At 43.1% G+C, this 23,406-nt stretch overlaps 1 protein-coding gene across 3 annotated transcripts in view; it reads left to right on the top strand.

Moving 5' to 3' along the window:
- The window catches only part of SPTBN1 (spectrin beta, non-erythrocytic 1), a 197,081-nt gene that overhangs the window by 109,604 nt on the left and 64,071 nt on the right, over nt 1-23,406 (top strand). For all 3 annotated transcript variants that reach the window (XM_059406073.1, XM_059406074.1, XM_059406075.1), the window contains one exon: nt 16,665-16,816. In XM_059406073.1, the coding sequence (XP_059262056.1) occupies nt 16,665-16,816 (152 nt within the window). The remainder of the gene's footprint in view (nt 1-16,664; nt 16,817-23,406) is intronic.

Raw genomic sequence — 23,406 nt, 5'->3', positions numbered from 1 at the left:
GGTTCAGTGCATGGGATACCTTTAAGTCTCAGGGCCAAGAATTGGATGGCTCTGGAAGCCTGATTTTGTGTAACCTCAACTGTTCAAAGCTTTCCATCAGTAATGAATTTTTTTTTTAACAGATACATTCTTTAAATTATCTCATACATGATGGCTGAACAATTACAAAGCCAGTTTTCTTGACTCAGTGGTACAGAGTCTAAGGAAGAATTTTAATGGAGGTTGGGTTAGGAGTTGGATATTTGTATGTTGTAACTAAAGGTGACATTTGAAAAGGAAAATGTTGATCTTGGATTTGAATTGGTGGTGACGGAAAGCTAGGAGTCCTTGCCTGGTACTCCTCACAGGTGTCAGTCAGACAGGGCAGAGAAGCATACTTCCTTGTTGGGACTTGGCGAGAGATCCTGATGGACTTGAAAGCACAGTTGAATGGAGGATTCTTTTTGGTGGGATAATTAGTTCCATTATTCTCCCTTTAAGTGGGGAAAAAACATTCACATTAGGCATGTCTCCTACATCATCTCAGATGCCGGGTAAAGTCCTTGGAATGTAGCATTCTGTGTAGAGCAGGGGGGACTGGCAAGGCAGACCTTGGTTCAATCCTTGGGACTGTGCTTTGTGACTTTGAGCAAGTCACTGAACTTCTCTGAGCTTTAGTTTGCTCCTATGCAAAACATGTTTGGTAAGAACATCTACTTTATATAGTGGTTGAAAGAAGTCGGGGTTTTAGTGCTTAGAAGAGTATATGGCCCTTCAGTAAGTGCTCAGTAATCCCCAAGTACACTGGTGGATATGGAAGACAATAATTTAATTCCCTGATCATTTAGGATCGTGCTCATGGAGATTCCCACTTGTGTAGCTGAAGCCCTGGTTGATCAACCCCATTGGGTTCTGATCTTACCTTTGGCTGATTGTTGATGTCACCTAGACTCAAACCTCAGCAGTAAAGCTTTGACCCCTTGAATCACCTCTGGTCAGTTGATTCTAGGTGCTTTGCTCCTTTCTCTCTTTTGCCACCTGTTACTTTAAGTATAATTAACTGTTGATGAGTCTGGTGTGTTATTAAACTGAAAATCCTTCCAGCATGCATCCTAATTTCTTATTGCTTCGTATGGTGATTTACAGACACTTCTTTTTTAAATGGCATTTGTTTTTCCTGCAGATGAAATCTGAGGTGGCACCTGTTTACGAACTACTACTCTAGCATCCTGTAGACCTCAGTGTTTCTTCAGTGAATGTCACTTATTTTTGTATTAACATTTTTGTATTAATATCCTCAATTCTCTATCTATTAAAAGGAAAAATTAATATTTGTTTGCCTTATTTTGCTTATAAATGTTTTATAAACTTAAATACTGATTTGGCATTCTCCAGAAGATAGGCATAAAAATTCAGGGTGACATTTTATTTTATTTTAGAGTACTCACCGAAGACAGCATTTCGCATGTGACCTTTTGTGGTGCCCCGGGAGAGTGTTTTCCTCCAGCGGGTGCCCTTTTCATTTCCTGCTCATCAATCTCGGACCTGGTTCTCTTATCAAATTAAGATAAATTGTATGTTTTCCCTTCAAATGGAAATGCCCTTTGAATATTTCAGAAATGGTATGTGCACAACCAACAAGCAGTCCAGGAATACAGAAGTAGAAATCCTCCAGTCTCTGGTTGTGCTCCCTTGAGACAATTATAGTTACTGGTTTGGAAAGTAGCCATGCATATTGGTTTTTTTTGCTTGCTTACATTTAAATTTACATTTAAATATATGTACATCACACACACACACACACACACACACACACGTATCTCCATAGGATCATGCTAAACACATGCACTGTTTGTGACTCTTCATTCATGGCCGTCTTCCTAACCCATATACTGCAGATTTCCCCTCCTCTTTTTAATGCATATATACTGTTCTTTTACATGAATGCGTCTTATTTTAATTAACCTGTTAGTATATATATTTAGTTGTTTCTGGTCTTTCCTCTTTTGTTGTTGCTGATACCCTTTTTTTTTTTTTACCCTTTTTTATAAAATATGCCATCTGCGCCTTCTTTGTCTTTGTGTGCTTGCAGAAGTGTTCCCAGAAAGTAAATATCTACAGGTGTGGTTTTGGTAGATGGGGGAAATGCACATTTTAAGTTTGATATTGCCCATTTACTCTCCCACCAACCACACACCAGTGTGCCCTTTTCTCCATGTATTCAGTAAGTGGCAGGATTGGTCTAAGGCATAGAGTTAGTTTACTTTTGCCTACTCCGACCTAGCCCTGTAAGTGGAACTTCTTCCACCTCAGCAGAACATCTGTGGGCTTTGAGCCCTTCCCACCCAGTTCCAAGATTATTATCTTTATACAGGCTGTTGAGAAGAAACAACTAAAAAGTCTTCATTAAGCAATAAAATGTCCCTGAAGAACAAATCAGCCATAGCATTCAGCTTTCTGGGCGTATCTAAGTAACAGCAGAAATACTTCTCCTGTGACAGGGTTGCTTTACCCTCCCCATTACCTCCACAGACTGGCAGTGCTACAAACAGCCAGGTCCCTACACCTGTTATAAGGACCGGACTCTGTGGGGTGGGAGATAAAGCCTTGCTTATGGAGATGGGAGGGAGGGTCCTGAGGTGGGGGTACTGCATGTGGGGGCACATTCAGGGATATTGTAAAGATAAACTTGCTGTGTTGTGGGAAGGGATTTGCATTTAGGTTAAGCAATACTGTGCAACAGGTTTATGTTTCCACAGCAAATAGAACAACAGAAGAACCTGGCTCCCTGTTTATGCCCCTGCTCCTCCCCATTTGTTGTTTTTTTTTTCACATGAAAGAATTAAGGTAGATAACTAGCTGTAAGCTAGGAAGATTCAGTATGGTCTACATCACACTTGGGGCACTGTCTTAATGAAACTGCACTTAAAGCTTTGATTAGAGTTCCTATCAATGAAGAATAGGTTTTGATTTAAAACAAACAAAAAAACAAAACAAAAACTAATATGAACTGCCCTGTCCTCCTTTGATTAGGGTGAGGGAGCCCTTGGTGCCACCCACACTGTTGACCAGGTCATCATAGGGACTGAGTCCAAAGTCTGTTCTTCTCCAGTTTTTTTGTCCTTTATTAAAACAAGGGAATGTACATTGTGTACTTATGGGATTTGCCTGCCAAAACTCTGTAATATTTGGCTTTATAAGAAATCTTGTGTAACTATTCTGTGTGTGAGGTTGAGTAAAGCCACAAAGGAAGTTACCAGAATTGTTTTTCAGGGTTTGACCCTGTGAGTGATAACTTTCTCTTTTTCATTTTAATAGAGCTTAAAAGTGACTAAATGGTGGTTGAGTGTGGGCATCAGTTTTTGAACGATGTGAATTCTCAAGGAATTGAAAATTTCTTACCATTTTGGAAGAGAGCTCTGACTGCTGTCTGGCGCCTTTCCCAGTGCCTTCAGACCAGTTACTTAATAAGTGGCTGTTCATTGGTTAATAGATTAACCCAAGAGGAAACAAAAATGAGAGGAGGACTGTGTGGCTGAATGTTGGGTACTAGTGTAGAACATGTGCTATTCTACACGGAATCACTTTGTAGGCAGTGAAATAGTTGGCTGAGTTCAAATACATAACCGAGGATTGGTCAGAGCTTATCATTCAGTAAATTACTTCCTGAATGAAGAACACTCAATGAGCGGTGAAAATTTTGGTTTGATACACTAGGCTATCACTTAGAAAATTGTGTTAAACTAAAAAATTCCTTAGTTCAGTCCAGAAAGTGGCTTATCTTTACAACTTAGTGTTTAAAAAAAAAAAATCCTGTCACAACCATTAGCTGTTTCTGATACACAACTATAATTTGGACATCTTCTCCTCCAAACACGTGAAGCCTTGGGCTTACTTGCATATTACAGTTGTAATTTTGGAGTTTGGCCTGGAAGTTGAAACAATCTTATTTAACTTCTCAGTCTTCCATTTCAACCCTGATAGTTTCTATAGGGAGTCATGGTTGCTGCCAAAGGGGTTTAGGTGACAAAATGGTAATGATCTTTAGGGCAGAAGCCAGTTTCTAAATTCTTTAGTGTTTACATTTATTTGTTTTTAAATATAATTTCCCGTTAATTGGAACCTTGTCCTAATTCTAGTTCTAAGTGATAACTTGGCATCACTGTAACATTCTTTGTCTCAAACGGTAATCCTTTGCAGATTCAATTTACAGATATAACTATTGGGAGGAGTTCCATGATAGATAATTTTAGAGGGGCATTTCCACAACTGATTCATTTAGGAAATGATCACTGTTTCATCCATGAAAAACAGACTACTTTGTGGTGACCTTTGGGTCTTTGTCCCTCCTTCTTATCTTTGTGTGTCTCTGATTTTATAAAAAAGAGTTTCTTAGACTTTAGCTCTCTGGAATAGTGAATTAGAGATAAGTTGGACATCTTCCTCAAATAGGACAGCTATCAGAAACTATTCTGAATGGCTAGAACTGGTGCCATAGCCTGGTGGCAGCATCAGCCTTTCTGAAAGCATTGAGGTACGGGAGTATCCTTTTGAATCTTGAATTTTTTACAGTAATATAACTCTAGGTTACGAAAGAGAATTCTGTTTTTCTCCTTGCATTGTTGACCCTAAGAAATCTGGAAAACTGGAGGAGAGAGAATATCATAAGCACGGGCCAGGGTGCACGCTATTTGATTTTTAATACACTGGCTCAAACCAGCTGCATTGTCCATAGAATAGTATGGCAACCCTTTGTGTGCATTGCATGAAAGAAGAAACATAATAAATTCTAATTCTCACTACCCCTGCTTACTCCCAAGGCTCCTGTAATAAAACCCTACCTTAAGCCTTGAAAATGAAGGGATTTTATTTTCACCAGTGAATTTGTGTGCCACATGATGACCTGGATAAGATATATTATTTACTGCTTCTTTAATTGTTGCTAAGTAAAGGTAATCCCCTCCCCTCGTATATGGCAATGAAATCAGCTTTATGAAGTTTTAGTGTACCCATTATGTTACCATACTGTCCTTTGAAAAATCCTGTCTTAGTCTGTATGAATGTTAGCATTCTCCCATATAAGTTGGTTACTTAAAGATGTGGGGTCTGTTTAGTTCCAAGCTTTTTCCACCTTTTGAGGATACTACAAATTACCCTTATCTACCTGGGACTTCATATTTTTTAGCTTCCTTCCAGGGAGAATGGGGGTGGAGAGGTGATGGCGAATAAAGTTTATATCAGGATAAGAACCAAGGACCTGAAGCTTGTGCACACGGGAAGTAGGAAGTTGGGAAACCTGGCCTCAAGCCTCCTGACTTACCCTCATCCTTAAAGTGCAGCCTTGAGTTCTGGCCTGCGGTGTCCACTGTGTTGTGTCCCTACTGACTACTGGGATAGCACTTTTAATTCTATTGTTTCAATGAAAATACTCCGAGGCAAGGAGGGGAGAGGGCCCGTTTGGGTGCTCTCACGTGCACCCCCTGGCTGCTCTGACATGTGAGCATGTTTAATAGTAGAAATTCAAATGGTCCCCGACACGGTATCTTGTTCTTAGCAAGTCTTCAGTGCATATTTGCTAAGCTGATTTTATTTGAAAATGGAAACCAACAAGGGGAGTCCAGGACTATTGATACTCTAAAAATTTTTAAACAAGGAACTTATGAAACTTCAAGGACCAGGTAGTTAACTCTGTTAGCCTTTGCAGGCCACATAGGGTCTCTAGCATATCTCCTCATTTCTCCTTCAGTACACCCCCATCACCCCCAATATGAAAAAATATTCTAGTCCCTAGGCTGTACAAAAACAGGCTATAGGCCAGAGTTTGCTCTTTCCTATTTTCAGTTGATCTTTTCAGTCACAAAGGAGCTGACCTGAGTGAGGGGGTATTGTTTTGGGAGGGTAATACCTTATTTTCCTCAGGCAGTGTGGGATGGTGGTGTGAGGAGGAGCTTTGGGATTCTTCAGGGTTCACACAGATGAGGGTTCTAATCCTGGATGTGCTTTTGCTACCCACATACCCTCAGGCAAGTCAGCAGATTCTTTCTGTGCCTCATCTAGTTAGCACTGACGTTTTAATGAGCCAGGTGAAGTTAATGATGACCCTAACCCAGCATCCACCAGCTCTGGGGAGCCCTGTAGGACTGACTTCATCCTTGGTCCTGCAGACTCTCCCCGGCTGCAGCTTCAGGCTGTTTCCTGCTGGAATGTCAGGCTCATGATGTGCTTCTTGCCTGTGAAGGAACTTTGAAATGTGCCTCCCAGTTTCAGATCAATTTAGTAAATGGTTTCTGGATATTTCTTGAGATGTCTTTTTTTTAAGCTTTATCATATTTGGTTGTTGGGTTTTTTGGTGTTTGTTTGTTTTTTTTTTAAGATTTTATTTATTTGAGATAGAGGTGGGGCAGAGGGAAAGAGAAGAGCAGACTCCTGCTTGAGCAGGAGCCAGACACAGGGCTTGGTCCCAGAGCCCCAAGCTCATGACCTGAGCTGAAGTCAGCCACCTAACCAACTGAGCCACCCAGGCTCCTCTATCATATTTTGCTGATTAAGACATATGTAACAAATTTCAGAAACATCTTTATCAAAACACAGTTACAAATTTACAAACTTCGAAGGTTTAAGTTGCATTTATTTTAAATATTGTGTGTGTGGGGGAATCTGTTATTGGTGTCAAATAAATGAGGTATTGTTACTCAATCCATTATAATCCCTTTGCCCAAGGCTTATGAAGCCTGTTGGTTATAATCATTAATGACTGTGTAACCTTTGGCACAGGATGCCTCTGTTTCTTCAGGTGTAAGCTTGGAATAATAATAAATATATTTAATAACAGTGGGTCTAAATAAATCAATAGATTTAAAGCAGAAGAGGTTCTGGCACATGGGTTCAATAAATTTAATATGTTATTGTTGCTACTGTGGCAGCTGTAGTAATTCCTTTGGAATCACCAATGTGAATTGGGGTACTGACAGTAATTTTTTAGACAGTATAATAAAATTCGGTATTACTTAATAGTTGCCTTCCTGGAAAATTATGTACAATTCAGATTTTTAGTAAAATTAAATAACATTCTTTTTTAAAATAAGCTTCATTGATGGATTGTTTTGCACTGGAACCAATCATTTCCTTTTATCATTTACTTGTATTTTTTCCTGTGAAGCCTTTTTAATATTTTAAAATAAATATAAAACACTAACATACATTTCCAAGTCCATCTAATACTCTTATCAAGGTGTGAATTTCCCCAGAAATTAGAGTGATTTGATAAATTTGGTTTTATTTATTTATTATTTTTATTCCTCTGAGTATAGTTGACACACAGTGATTCGACAACTCTGTAGGTTATTCTTTGCTCACTCAGATGTTGCTACCATCTGCCACCACACAGCACTGTTAGAGTACCATTGACTGTATCCCCTGTGCTGTGCATTTTATTTCCTTGACTTATTCATTCCATAGCTGGAAGCTGGACTCCCACACCCCTTCACCCATTTGCTCATCCCACCTCTGGCAACCATCACTTGTTCTCTCTGTTGATGGGTCTGTGTCTGCTTTTTGTTTTACTCATTTGTTTTGTTTTTTAGTTTACACATATAAGTGAAATTTTTCTCTTTTTTAAAGGCATTTAATTTTCCTTCCTCGTTTTGGCATATTACACTACTTACTTCACCTTAGTTCTCCGCTTTGCCCTTGTTGAGAAGAGCCAGTGGTATTCCAACGGCCATTTGCTTTCAGAGTTCGCTCCTACCATCCATCATCATAGCCACCTCCACAGTCTTGACTTTTTGTGGATTGTGACTTTAAGGGGCTTGCCTTGAAGCGATGACCTTGACTGGGAGGCAGGACCCCTGGGAATCAGACTTCTTTCTCACCTCATTATTGTGAGTCTCCCTCTGCAATGCCTTAGTTTCCAGTTGACAGAATTGGGCTGGGCTACTCAAAAAAAAAAAAAAAAAAAAAAAAAAAAAGACCTGCTATAAGCCACAAGCAGGACCTGTTCCACTGATGTAAATCGTAGGTGCAAGGTTATAGAGAGTTCACAGTTGTTCTGTAGTCTGCATATCAGACTGTTAAGTGTTAGCAGAGAATTGCATATTTGCCACACATGCATTTAGAACAGATGTTTTCATGTGTTTTGTCCGTGAAGCAGGTTAAACTGTTAGGAAAAATATTTTAACTGAAGTTCTATTTATATACAGATTAGCAAACATAAATTAAAGGACCGCCCGCACGCAGACTAACCCGTCACAGGGAGGCCTTTGGTCAAAAGATTAGTTTCCTTCCTTTTGCTGCCTCAAGATAACAGTTTGATTCTCTATTATCAATACAGCCAGTTGCCTGTTTCCGGTTTCCTGCTCTGTGTTTTGCATGTTGCTCATGGGAAATGATTTATTTTTTCAAGCCAAGGCACATATGGGAACTCCACCCTACTGTAGTCTTTTGTTTTGAATTAAGATTCCCTTTTTTTTTTTTTAACAACTCAAGAATTGAGCTTTAATGGATAAATTGTTAAAATTAGTATAAATTAAGTCTCGTGACTATTGTCCAATTTGGTCATGTTAAGATAATGTTATAATTACACCCTTATGTATTTTGCTGCCTCATTCTGTTGTATATATATGTGATGGCAGTTGACACAAAACAAAATGAAAAATAAAAACTTCTCAAACTTTTCAGGTTAGCTTTGGACCCCTTTTATTCTGAAAGAACATGCCACAAAATTGCATTATTATCACTTATCAGACCTTGAGGAACAATTGCAAGAAGCAATTCAGTTATGAAAGAGTTTTCGTTGTTGTATGGTGGTAACATTTAACTTCTTAGGTTTTTGTGATTTGAAAACCTAAGAAGTTTGTGATTTGAAATTTCTTTCCTCAGTAATTTCAGCAGGACCACCAGTAGTAGCAGCAGGCTTTATTGAGCGCCTGTTTGTTGGGCATTGCAAGGTTGCTGGTTCATTCAACAAATGTTTGTTGTGTACTCATTCTGCCAGGCGTATATACTGTGAGGCACTAAACAGATGTAGAATTGAGTCCTTTTTCCTGGGGGCAATTACAGGCTAGTTGAGAAAAAGCGTACAGGATATGTGATAAAAACAGAAGACATCCCATCAAATGAGGGTTTGTTGAAAGGCTAATCTTGGCCTGGGGTCTCAAGGAAAGACAAGAGAGGAGGAAGGGCCTTCCAGGTTCGGAGAATGGTGTAAACAAAGAAATGTGCATGGGAGAATTTGGGAGAATTTGGAATGTAACATAAGACCTGTGGATGTGTTGGGGGATCCCAGAGGAAAGTGCCTTCTCTGGACCCTTGAATTCTCATCTCTGCATTTTGGACTGTCTTGTGGATGGCGGGAAGCCGCTGAAGGTTTTTTTGGTACAGTGGTGTGACTTTGAGAAACCACTGTTTGGGGAAGGTGACTACAACTGTAATGCTTAAGATGGGTAAAAATGAGGGGTGCCTGGGGCTGGTCCAGTTAGTAGGGCATATGACTCTTGACCTCAGGGTCCCGAGTTCCAGCCCCATGTTGGGTGTAGAGACTACTTAAATAAATAAAAACATTAAAAAAAAAAAAAAGATGGGTAAGAATGAGAAAGGCATGACGGAGTTCAGTAATTGTTGAAAGATGGGACCTGAAACCATCCTAATTATAGTGAGCTTTTTCTTCTAAACACCCAGAAATACATCTTGAAAAGATTGTCCTGGTAGCTGATCCTGTACTATTTTGTAATATCTTTTGCTATTTTTTGACTTTCCATTTTGTTTCCCCAGCTAGACTAACTAGTTTATTGAGGGCAGGGGACCTTGACTTAGACACAAAGTTCTACATATGGTAGGTGCTTTGTAAATACTCGAGCTTATTAACACTCTCAACTTCAGATTAGCCCTTACCCAGACAGTTATAATATTGTCCGTTTAAATAATTTAGCCATTCATGGGGCTGTGTTCATGGGATGCTTGCTCCATCGCCTCCTTTTGATTACTTCTCAGCTTCTGTCCTTGTTTCTCAATTCCTACTGTGAACCCACATCTACACCTACCATAGCTATCAGTCTATCCAGAGAAAAATTGCACATTTGCCACCTATTCCTTAAGATAGGCCACTATCTTAGCATAATTGAAGAGGATCCTGGTAAGAAAATATTCTTGGGTTATACCAGCAGGTTCAGACTATTTGAAAAGTAGAAGAAAGATCTTCTCTCTGCAACCAGGTATAAATCTAGTCTTTGAGGGGTCATTTGTCAGTTCCTATTTCTGTATTTCCTTTATTTTCCATCCATAAATGTTCCATGCCTTCGGGCCTTTCTTCACCCCTGGCTCCCATCCCTTTTCATAGCCAGAATTGTGGCATATGGTGAACGTGGTTGTGTTTAGCACTCTGTGCATGGGTTGTTGCCAAGAGATGCTATACAATCATTTCCATCGCACAATGCCCTTCTGTTGATCAAAGCTATTTCTATCTCCTTTAGCTTAACTTACCCTAGCATGGTGTTCATTTTTCCAATTACAGCAGATTTTCCAGAGTAAATAAATCTTGAAGCATTACAGTTTTCCAGTATTGATGATGGTCATTCCTCAAAAGCACAGAAGTCAATTATGTGCTTTGAAGGGGATGAAGATGGAGAGGATATTCACAGCCGTTTGGTTAAAATTGGGCAAAAACATTTTCTGTTATAAATATTTCATCTGTTTTCCCTAAGCCATCTGCTGAAAATTTTAAAGTTATTTATCAAAACCCAAAGACAGTGAATCTAGGTACTTAAAGAAGACGGTGTAGCCAAGCATGCATCCTGATTCGCTTTAACCTGACTGAGCAGTGGAAGAGACAGAGAAACACCCAAGGACACCCAGTAGTATATGCCGGCTCTGGCTCTCCGGGCTGCTGATGCCAAGTGCACTTATCCTCCCCGAACCCTGAGCTGTGGTGGAGATACCTCTCGTGTTCCACCTCCCTGACAGAGTTGCTGTGCATGTGCATCACAGTGTAACTGCAGGCATGCCATCTTACCAGTCTGTTTTCAAGAAAGTGCGCCATAGAATTTTACTTACGATTCACTCCTTTCAGAAACCAGAAGCTGGTCACTCAAGGTTGGGTTTTCTCTTCTGCTTCTCAGTGGTTCTCACTTTCCAGGTGGCTGGCTAATTTTTCTCCAAGCCTGTGGGGCTCAAGAATTAACTGGAGAGATCTTAACACCTGGAGCCACTCCCGGTTCCTAGGTTTTCAGGGTTCTGAGGACATTTTGGTAGAATTAGTGGGTCTTGGAAGCTAATTTTGAGAGTAGCTTTAGTCTTTCCTGACTCCCACTCCTGCATTGGCACAAAGACACACCAGGCCCCCTCCCACTGGTTCCTTCTGCCCTTTCTTCACCTGGTTCCCCACGTTACTGTCTCTGGGCTGCTAGCACTGCAGTGCCTCAGGTCCTGCCTTCCATTGGGCAGTTGTGTCCTCAGGTACGATCTTGGTTTCTACTCTGCCTACCACACTGTACCGCTCATTGTGAAGAGGGGTCAGTGAGGAACTTTTGAACCTGAAGGCCCTCATTTGGACAAGTAGGGAGACCCATATTCTCTGTGGCTCTGTAGGTGGAGTGAGCCTTGCTGGGCCATAGAGACATATCTAGACTGGACAGAGACACTTGTCCAGTAGTTGGAGTTACCTAGTGATGGAGCAGACCCTTTCACAAAATAAGGACTTGGGTTAGGATGGTGAGATGGTGGGTGATTCTAGATCTTGTATCATGGAAACCTATTGGGTTTTGTGTTTTAATGCCATGCTAGGGGAATTACTGCAGTGTGATTGAGAACCCAGGCTTTGGAGCCAGCCTGCCTGGAAAGTTACTAATTCTGCCAGTGGAAGTAGCTGTGGGAACTGTAAAGCACATAGCTGCCTACCTATAGGACATAGTAAGTCTCAGTGATGTATTGTTATCTTAAGAAAGAAAGAACAAGGGACTCCTGGGTGGCTCAGTTGGTTAAGCAGCTGCCTTCGGCTCAGGTTTTGATCTCAGCGCCCTGGGATCGAGTCCCACATCGGGCTCCTTGCTCAGCAGGGAGCCTGCTTCTCCCACTGCCTCTCTGCCTGCCTTTCTGTCTGCTTGTGCGCGCTCGCTCTCTCTCTCCCTCTCTCTCTCTCTCTCTGACAAATAAATAAATAAATAATCTTAAAAAAATAAAAAGAAAGAAAAAAGAAAAGAAAGAAGGAACGAACGAACAAGCTATTTTCTTTCAGTAAGACTGTTAACAACCTACGGCCATGTCCACACACATAGCTTCCCCCATTTCTGGGATTTTTAAATAGTTGGCTCAGGTACAGGTACAGTAGCAGGGATGTTTTTGCTTTTGGAAGAGTGTTGTTTTAGAGGACTTCTAAAGCCTTGTTCCACTCTGCGGGCATGTGGCTCCAGGATCCTGGATCTCAGCTGGTTTGAACAGATGAGAGCACTGCTCTGCTGGCCCAGAGGAGAAGGAGCTGATTTAGTGAGCATTTACAACATGCCAGGCCCCAAGCTTTGTGCTTCACCTCCTCATCCAGTGCTAGAGGGACCTTAGGTCAGTCTCTAAATGAATACAGTGTGGAGGGGGAGGGGGCAAGGACTGGCACAGCTGAGAGGTGCTTATCAGTACCGTGGAGGTGCCTGTTTTTGGGAGGCAGCACTTACCAGGTTATGGGCAGGGCTGTGGTGGTTGGGGAAGGGAGGAACAGGGAACCTGCTCCAGTGTCAGGCTCAACCATGTCAACTTCTTGGGAGCAGATGCAGACATGACTTGGCCTAAGGGGCAGAAATGCCCACTGCCATACGGGGCCAGAGAGCCTCCTACACCTGTGGTTGTCCTGGAGGCTGAGGCTGAGGTGAGGCAGTGGCAGCTGCTACTGTTCTTTCTTGCAAAGAAGTAATAAGTGCTTTGTGGGATGAGTGGGGTTGAAGGTACAGAGATTTCTCCTCCTGCGGCCAGCATGTAGACCATTAGGATCCCAAAGCCTTTGATGTGAGCTAAGAGAGTAATAAATGAACAACACCCGCAACTCATGCGTGTCTCTCTGTCTGTCTGGGAAGTGCAGTTTGAGACACCACGGATATCCGCCAGTTCCTTTTGGTGGAAGCCCAGAATGTCTATACCAGGATTTCCCAGCCTGGGCACCACTGACATTTCGAGCTGGATGATTCCTTGTGGGGGCTGTCCGTGCACTGTAGGGTGTTTACCAGATCTCTGGCCTCTACCCACTAGATGCCAGTGGAGCACCCATCCCCCCCAGGCACAACAGTCAAAAATGTCACTAGACTGCTACATGTCCTGAGGGGAGATGAGAACCACTGGCCTAAATAACCAAATCAGGGGCGTCTGTGTGGCTCTGCCTTTGGCTCAGGTCATGGTCCCAGGGTCCTGGGATTGAGCCCTCATCGGGCTCTCTGCTCGGCAAGGAGCCTGCTTCCCTCTCTCTCTCTCTCTCTGCCTGTCTCTGCCTACTTGTGATGTCTGTCAAATAAATAAATAAACTCTTTTTAAAAAAAATAAATAAATAACCAAATCAGTATGGAGTTTGTAAGGGCTCCCATTTCTTGTTAATCAGATTTGCCTCATACGGGTAGAACTGGAAGTGGGCTCTCCTTTCTTGACTCCTCCCACCACTTCCTTACACAGTTCTGGCACAGTGACAGCAGCTCGGGCTTGGAAACATGCCTCTGGACTGTCTTCCATCGTCTGTGCCAACGGCCTCCTGCTCCTTCTCAGGCAGGCGTCTGGTTGTGAGTGCAGGGGTGATGTCATTGTGCCTTCCCAGGAAGGGTGGAACAAAGGACAGAGTCCCCAAGGACATGCTGCCTCATCCTCAGCTAGGCTGCTGGATAGATTTTTTTTTCTCTCCCTTTCTCGCTCTCTCTCTCCCTCTCTCTCTCGTTCAGGCCTCAGAAATGTTTTTCACCAAGCCATCCATTTCAAGAGGACACACTTAGCTGACTGGACTTTGTGTGTCACTGCTGAGCCCATTTCCTGCCCCTAGTGTGCCATGAGAGTGTTGGTTCTGGTCCAGTCCTTGGATGGAATCTTCCTTGCCTTTTCCAGCGCGTGGTGTGAGCTGGAAGAACTTCGGTCTTATGTGACTTCTTTGGCACGCTTACATGACCTGAGGCCTGCTCATAGCAGGAGTAAGGACACGAAAGCAAGCTCTTGTTGCTCTCCTTTTATTTTTGTTCGGGTTCTTCTCTCCCTTCTTCCTGGAGTTTCTGGGGACCTGAGGAGCCCTCTTCACACAGATCCTCAGACTGTGTGGAACAGTTTTATTTCCCCTCACTGCTCTGCTCTACCAGTGGCCTCTCTGCCTCCTCCTGGGGGAGGAGAGTCAGGGCTAGGCTGTAACTCTCAGAACTGGGTGCTGGGGGAGTGCACTTACTGTCTTTGGAAATAGGTCTCTGGGATCCCCTCATAAAGGAGTCTGTAGATTCAGAACCTAAAAGGAGTCAGGAGTGTTTCTGTAATGTGAGATTCACCCAAAGGAGTGACAGTTGGCTGAGGAACACCTTTTGTGCTTGTATATTTAGAAATACCATAATCCAAGCAGATTTTTGTTTTGATCTCGTTCCCTTGATAGGCTGGGTGTGGTAGTGACTTTGAGCCCAAACCCTTTAATAAAAGCCTTGATACCCATCAAGGGCTTTATTAAAGACATTCCCGACTCCAGTGTAGCACATAAAATGTATTTTAAAAAATTAGTTGATCCTGAATACATCTGAACCAGGAGTTACATGCCGTCTGTGAAGTGTACTTAGGAGAAGCTTAATATCTTTGTATTGTGTTCTGGACCTCCTCTTTCAAAACACCCAACTTTCAGCCAAAAAAACGCAGCTCCTTGTGTCAGTGTCATGAAGTTGCCGTCCATCATGATGATTGTGTGATTAATAATGCATGTGATCGTCTCTCTGTCACTTCTCATGATGTTACTGGTACAGCTCCTTTTTCATCCACACTGTGCCCCTTACTACCTATTTCTCGTTCCCTCAGTCCTGCCCATTTTGATCCTTTGTCTGTTTTGGGTTGGCCTTTGTCCCAAGGAAAGGCCCTCTTTTCCGCTGGACAGACTGTTTGTTTAGAAAAAGGCTGAGCTCACCACAGCAGGTGGCCAGCTGCCTTACCTGTCAGGCTCTCTACAGTATAGGCTCACCTGCTGTGGGCTCTGCCTGGCTCCCTCCCTGTGCTGGGGTAGCTGGAGGCTTCCTCAACACCTTCCAGGGAGACCTCCCATGATGCTCTGGCCCACCTGGGAGCCGGGGACCCCTGGGCCGCCAGTACATGCCTGTAAGCAAAGGTTGCTTTTGAGTTGTCACCTAGTAGTGGTGAAACACACAAAAAATTTTGGGGATCTGCTTTCTTTTTTATAGATGAATGTATAAGCTTTGGTGGGTTTGGGCTTAACACTGGAAGGAATAGATCTTGAAGGGTCTTTTGGCACACATTCATGCTAAAGAACCAGAAGTGGGGTGAATAGCTGACAAAGGGTGTATCTGTAGAAAACAGTGAGTACGAATGAGTACAGGGTACATTCTGTGTGTCCCTGTTGAAGGTTTCAGCAGCCTGCATTTAGAACATTGTTCAGAGGCAAGAAGTTTGTAAGCCTCTTTGTATGGATGTGAAAGGCCAGTTCTGGGCAGATCTGTCTAGAGTTTTAGGCTTTGAATTGGACAGAACTTGATCACTGATGCTTGAAAAACTATTGTTTCCTGGATGACTTCGTTATTCTGCTACCATACTTTAGATCATAAGCTGTCAGTTGCCTTTCAGTGAATGGTTAAAGTTTGGAGATCATAGCTATCCACCCATGTTATGGAAGGGGACCCTGAACCCAGTATTTCAGCACATTTTTGGCAAAACCTTGGGCCCAGGCTTTGCTCTCCTAGTGCCTAGCCGGATCTCTTTGCGTCTCACCGTGTTGCCTGCCATTTTCTCTGTTGTTCATGGGGGCATGGGACTTGGCAGGTAAGAGTGTCATTACAAATCAAGGTCATGGGGCGCCTCGGTGTCTCAGTTGTTAAGCATCTGCCTTAAGCTTGGGTCATGATTCAGACCCATGGGATAGAGCCCTGCATCAGGCTCCCTGCTTGGCAGGATGCCTGCTTTTCCCTCTCCCACTCTCCCCGATGGTGTTCTCTGTTCTCGCTGTGTCTCTGGCAAATAAATAAAATCTTTGGGGGCAAAAAAAACAAATCAAGGTCATGAGTGAATCCATCTTCTGATCCTTTGTACATGAGGGAAGCAATTTCGTACTGTTTCCTTACCTTTTCTACCTTGCATCCCTCCATATACTGTGTACTTCCCTAACACATGCCTTTTGGAGGAATGATCATAGCTGCAACATATACATTAGAAACTACCAAACATTAGGCTGCTGGGCAGGGCTGTACAGGCCTCCCCTGTGATCTACTGTATCCTCTGGCCTCTTCATCAGAGAGCAAAGAAAATGGAATGAGTGAGAGCAAGGATATTCTCCTGGTGGTACGTCTAGGGGCCCGGATGTGTTCAAGGGTTCTATGGTTCCAATATTTTGAAGAGTTGATCATGCTTAAGAGGAGCTAATTTGAGGTCTCATTAGCGTGTAGTTTTCCTGTTCTTCCTTTGGGGTCTTGTGACCCCGCTAGCACATAGCTGCCACCGCCGTGCTGTAACTGATGATAAAGGGAGCTCTCTTCTGCTTGCAGATGAACGCGAAGCCGTGCAGAAGAAGACCTTCACCAAGTGGGTCAATTCCCACTTGGCCCGAGTGTCCTGCCGGATCACAGACCTGTACACTGACCTTCGAGATGGACGGATGCTCATCAAGCTGCTGGAAGTCCTCTCTGGAGAGAGGCTGGTAAGTGGGACTGTTTCTAAGTGACTTGCACCATAGGTCAGAGAATGTTTTTGAAAAATCAAGTGTGGGCTTCTTCCTGATGAATTTTGCAATTAATGATTGATGTTTTTGAGAAGGATGATCTTGATAAGTGAGATGAGCATGTTGGAAAAAGCTCCTGTGTTACCGTTGTGAGTGTATGTGATGTTCTTAAACTGTAATTAAACGGCCTCGTTCTGGTAGTTTGTGAAGTTACTACCCTTGGTCTGAAAGATCTTGGCTGGTGTCCCCAGACTCGGGCACTGGCTCCAAGATGAATCTCTCTCCCACGAGGTCATGGAATAATTTTAAATCTGTTTCTTACAGGTTCTCTGGAAAATCTGAGCTGCCGTACAAGGTGGCAAGAATTGAATTCAGTAGTCTCTGGTGTTTTTTGCCTTCTTCCTTGCATACTTTTAATTTTGGTGGTGGAGGAAGAGGCTGGTGTTTTGTCATCTCCTTGGAAACACAGAGCTTCTGATCAGTTCACTGTGTTGTTTTGGGCAGGGGAATTGCCAGCCTACGCTGAAAGTTCTGTCCCCATTCTGTTTCCCAGAGCTGTTGCGGCTGTCTCGGATGTGACTTTTGTATATGAACCTTAAAGCAGTCCCTGTAACTGACCCAACAGGTTTTGTCTGGTCTTGATTTGAAAATAGGTGCTAAATTGTACCAGAGCATATGTAGTTCCGTAGGTGGTAGTGGGACTGAGCCAAACGGTGACACCTAGGGATAGAGCCCCACATCTGTAGTGATATCACTGGGAAACTATGACGCCGCTGGTTGGCAGGACTGCCAGAAAGCCTTATTTTTAACTTGAGCTCCACCCTGTAACTCAACAGCCCCACAGGTCTGTATGCAGACAGACTGACACACCTTGCAATAGGGCCTAGCAACAGGGGCTGCCCTATTACTAGCCAACCAACAGAACCGCCTCTTCACCCTGGGTTAAAACAGAGTTTTCTCCCTCCCTGCCCCTCTGTTCATACAACCCCAAGATCCAGAGTCCTAGAAAAGTTGGTGAGGCCCCATCTCATCTCCAGTGAGTTTTGTCTCTGCTCTTGGTTCCCCAAGCATGCAGGTCTTATTACCTCATCCTCTTTGAGAGTTTTACATCAAGCTAAACAAACTAAAAAAATAAAGGAGGCTTATTCCCAAGACCATGGTGGCTGCCCTGAAGGTAGTTTTTTTTTTTTGTTTTTTAAGATTTTATTTATTTATTTGGCAAGCAGAGATCACAAGTAGGCAGAGAGGCAGGCAGAGAGAGAGAGAAGAGGAAGTAGGCTCTCTGCTCAGCATCGAGCCCGATGTGAGGCTCAATCCCAGGATCCTATCATTTATTGCATTTTGATTTGTGGTATGGTTTTTTTGTTTTTTGTTTTTTTTTTTTTTGTTGTTTTTTGTTTTTTTTTTTTTTGAAGTGTGTCTTGTGTGAGAACCTAGGGTAAAATTATTGTGATATGTACCTTTAAATTTAATATTTAGGGGGGTATTTTGTTTGTTTTTTTGTTTTTATTTAAAGATTTTATTTTTAAGTAACCTCTACACCCAATGTGGGGCTCAAACATACAACCCCAAGATCCAGTTGCATGCTCTACCAACTGAGCCAACCAAGTGCCCCTAAATTTAATTTTTATAAGCAGACTTTTCCCCATACCTCTCAACTCCTTCTTTTATTCTTAAATGTTTAGTCTAGTGTGATTATTTACTGATTTTATTTTGCTTGTTTTTGAAAATGACTGAAAAAAATCATTTAAATGTCATGTGGTTTGAAATTAATTTGAACATTTATTTTGGTTCCAGTAGGGTCCAGTCTTCCAGGCTGTAGGGAGCAAAGTGTTCACCTTTGAAGGTCCATAATTCTTTAATATGAAGAAGATTGTGTCTTGAATAACATCCTCATAACAAGTGGGATCAGCCCCATTGCCTTTATTCTGAACAGGGTAACAAAAACTTCAGTAGGGAAAAAGACAGCAACTAGCAAAGCATAATTCTTAACTCATGTGCCAAGCCCTCCCACTCCTCGCATTATTTGCTCTTTAAAAATATATATATAGATATTTAAAAAAAATTTTTAAGGCACCCAGAGACCTAGAAGAGTAGGGTGGAGAGGAACATAGGATGGGCGCCATCTCCAACCTCTTAGGCAGTGAGTGCCAGAAATTGTGTTTAACAATGACATACTACTTTGTGAACCCCCAAGTGCCTTAACTTCTTTCATTATTCATTTCGCACAGCCAACCCTGATTATAGGCAGTCTGATTAATGTTCTTATTCCAAAAATAAGGATACCATAGATAGTGACCTAAAGCTCTTATTCATTCAGATTGAAGATTTTCAGCCCCTTTAGCCCTGTGGTTTATTTTGTTCATGGAACTTTCTGGAGGGGGCTCAAACTATTCTCTGCTGTTGGGAGTGGAGGCTGCGGGAGCTCCAGTTAGAGACCATCCCTGTAGGAGATTACCTCCTTGAGGGTTTATCCCAAAGGATCCTTGCATATTCAGAGTATGAAACTAATGAGGCGGTTAGAGCTTCCAGGCCTGGGTAAATTCTTGTCCACAGCTAAATGCTTATGGTTGGATAGCATTCGGTCAGCTCTGGACTTTGTGCACCAGTGATCCCAGACCCTGTATGACATAAACATTTGCCTTTGTCTGGACCTGTGTCTCAGTATTTTAGCCCCATGCCTTGCCATCAGCTTGGCAGTGAATAACAGATGAATGTCTGAAGAACTAGAATATCTGTTTACTTTATTAATAAATTCTTGGAGTCGGGTAATCCTTTTTTACAGAGGAGGAAATTTGTCTGATTTTTATTAAGTTCAAAGAAACAGTAGCTTAATGACCCAAACAATTCCACCCTAACCCCATCCCCATCTCGGTAGAATTTGAGTCACATTTGAACACGTTTTAAGTAGGCATTTGGGTTATCAGTACACTCAATTCTGCTGTACTGGGAACGTCAGAAGACAAATCCCCTTCTGTGGTCCTGGCTTGGATAGGATCTGTGTCTGGAGATGTCCCTGTCTTTGCTTTAGATTATCTCTGTCTGTGGAGCAATGAGGAAACTTTGAGGCTGAGCCAGGAAGCTTTTCTCGTACTTGGGTGAGCTTGGGTTGTTGACTTTAAAAAAAAACCATTTTTCCCCCATATCTTCCTCTGAAATTACAATGGACTATAATTATTCTTAAAGGTGCTGCTTTAAAATTCCCTTAAAAAATATAGACCCACCCTTAACTTCCGCGTCAACTGAGCAGATCAAAGCTGTGACCACAGAACCTGTGTCAGTTACTTCATCATTGGTCCCACCCAGATCCCAGGGCCTTGGAATAATACTGGCTTGGACTTTGGGGGTGAGTTGGAGCCCACAGGTCACAACCCAGGTTTGAGGCTTGCCTGTGCCTGCCCCCTTTCCTTTATGGGCCTCAGAAGTGAAGAATGGTTCTAAGTAAGGCCACCAGTTTTCTGCCTTGTTCCTGCCAGATAGAGCACTCACCTCTGACCCAGAGAGGACAAGGTTTTCTGAATACTCTACCCTCCCCCCAGAGCACTTACCTCTGACCCAGATAAGACAAGGTTTTCTGAACACTCTGCCCTTCTGCCCAGCTGCTGCCATTTCCAATTGCAGATGGCACTGGTTTTTGCTTGCCTATTGTTTTCCTGATACTCTGTCTTGCTCTGGTAATCAGCATCAAAGAAGAGAAATCAACAACAGGATTTTTCTTTTCTTTTCCACCATTAATGCCGAAACAGGCTGAGCTAGGTGGGGAAGATAGATTTACCATGAGATTTGTTAAGCCTTAAATCGCATTTTGAACTGCACTGGGGGAGTTTTACATAAAGCCTTTGTTAGGAGAGTCATACTGGCATGTATTGTTGAAATGGGGTTTTGTGAACTGGCCGCAGAGTCTACCTGTTGTTTGTCATATCATTTGTTTGGGAGAATTTTCTTTTGTTTTGAACAACCAGCCATGGAAGAACCCCCCACCCCCATTAAATTGCAGTCAAACTTAAATACAAAAAGTGAATTAATGGGGATAGATATGCACGATCAAGTACCAAGTGAATGGTCCCAGAGCCCTAGAGTTCAGAAGGGGCAACAAGCCTTCTGGATGGCAAGTGGGTGGGGTTTCAGCAGGATCCAAGACAGAAGTGTTCAGGTGTGGATGGTGGAGAAGATAAGGGTCAGACGTCTGTTCTGAGGGAGAGTAAGGAGCACATTTGGTGGTGGCTGTCAGGAAGGAACTGGGGTAGGAAAGTATCCCAGCTAAATTGGAGGTTTTTTGGAAAGAGTGATGATGGTAACTTGAGCATGTCTGCTTTTTTAGTATATACTTTCATGTCCACAATCTCACTGAGTTCTCACAGTCTAATGAGGTGGACAGTTAGACGTTATGGAAGAAATAGGCAGAGGTGACCAGGATCTTGCCCAGGGCCAGTGTCACTAGTAAGTCATAGAACCTGGACTCCAGTCCACTCTCCTGTTTGTTGGTGCCCTCCTTTCCTGCTGAGCCCTGCTGAAGGAAAATATTTATTGGGAGAGGTCCCAGCCAGTGAAGGAAACAGGCAGGACCTAATGCAGCACAGTGTGCTACTATTTAATTTTAATTGGACATGGATTGTTTATACTCATTAATGATCAAAACTTGACTGGGGACTTAGTGTGAAGTGAGTTTGGCTATGTATTGTACTAGAGGTGATTTTGAAATCAGTGCTTCTCATCCTACCATCTGAATTAAGTAGAGCCGTGTTGTAAGAGTGTGTGTGTGTGTGTGTGTGTGTGTGTGTGTGTGTGTCGTGTTCAAACTATTTTTGATTAAAAGGTAAAGATAAGGAAGTGTCTGTCACATTGGTATGTGGAGCCCAGTTAGTTTCTTTCCTCTTTAACAGAGCAAGGAATCAGTGGGCCTGTGAGAATTCACCTTGCACGTTAGTAAGCCTTCCGCTCTCCAACACATCCATTGTATTATATAGCTGGAAGTGACTTTCGTGACCACAGAGTTAGATCCATTCATTTCATAAGTACTGAGGGTCAGAGTAAGTGGCCAGCCAGGCCATCCAGCTAGTGCACAGCAGGTAGAATCCTAGAGTCAGCCTCTCTCACTTCCCAGGGCTGGTACTCTGTCACCCAGCAATCCTTGGAGAGCTCTTGCTCCAGGTAGCTTCAAGGTGACTTGGGACACACATGAAGAAAATCTGAGGCAGTGAGGGTACCAGGGTGGAACAGTGTGGCCCAGCCCCCAGGGAGCCTACCAAAATACCCTGCCAGACATCCTCCCCTGTGTCTTCCTTCTTTATTCAGGGAGGCGGCCAGATTGCTCTAGGAAACATCTGTGTTCTCCTTGCTGTCTCTAAGCTCTGACAGAAGCCCTGTCATTGTGATTACTCTGTAGTTCTGCAGATCCTGATACCCTGCAGGGGAGAAGAGACTCTGACTCAAGGATGGGCAGGCAGGGGAGGCAGAATGGTGGACCGAGAACCATCCAGTTCCTTTGTTGCTTTCTAAAGGCACTGGGTCTACTCGTGCGCATTTGCCCAAGGCCACACTGCTTCTCAGAGGCAGGGCTTGGACAAGTTGTTCTCATAAGCCATTGGAATCATGTCACCAGGAGCTAGAGGTGGTTCTTTAGCTCTGTAATTTCCATTCCTTCTTTGGAATCTGAAAATAGATGGGTCTGGGGTGAGGCCTAGGATAGAGCTGTGCTTGATAAAGATTTGGGACCAGAAGGGACCTTGGGAAGGGAAACAGGAAAAGTGCTTGCAAGAGCAGGGAAGCTTGTTAAAATGATTTAAGGAGGATTTGTAAAAATGGGCATTTCCTCAGAGGAGCGGTTCTGCTGCTGCCACCACAGCTGCCACTCATTTCTGCATCCAGCATGGGTCTGGGATGGAGCGTCTCTCCATGTGAATGCATTTCAGACTGCCCCATCGAATGGGACCTCCAGGACAGAAAGTCTCATGTTTTGGTGGGAATGCACCAACATCACAGTGGAAATTTGACAGTAATCAATGGAGGGGGGACAGGAAATGCTCCTTTTCTTGGCAGAATCAGCTGCTCTTGGGGTGTTGCCCCGAGAAAGTGTTTATTACTAAGGACTGCACCCCTCCCCCTAGTTCCATTGTGTTTAGTTTTCTCCATTGTTAACTCTCTTTTCCTTTTAAGAGGATGGAAGTTTAGTAATATAAAAATAGCACTAAAAAAAAAAAGAAAAAGAAAACTATCTGCCAGTTGGAACTGAGTCTGTTTCCTTTCACATGGAAATGTGCACCACTCTTGGTTCTTGCTGTAGCAGGAAGAACGTGAGCTCTGGAGTCCGTGCCCGCCACGCAGGGACTAGCGGCATGGATTACTCCCATCCGTCCAACAGTGAAGTGGTAGTTATTTGATGGTCTTTCTGTGAGGACCGAATGTGATGACCATCATCAAGCGCCGTCACAAAGGTGAGGGCAGTCAGGGCAGACAAGAATGTTCAGATTTGGGGGCTCTGCCATTTTAATGACCAGTGTGTTTCAAGGTATAGTGCTGTGAGATCACTCATACTTCCTACAATTAATTTCCTGTCATCATTGCTCCCT

The sequence above is a fragment of the Mustela nigripes genome, chromosome 7 (assembly GCF_022355385.1).
Source record: "Mustela nigripes isolate SB6536 chromosome 7, MUSNIG.SB6536, whole genome shotgun sequence".
NCBI lineage: Eukaryota > Metazoa > Chordata > Mammalia > Carnivora > Mustelidae > Mustela > Mustela nigripes.
This window is presented reverse-complemented; position numbering and strand designations above follow the sequence as displayed.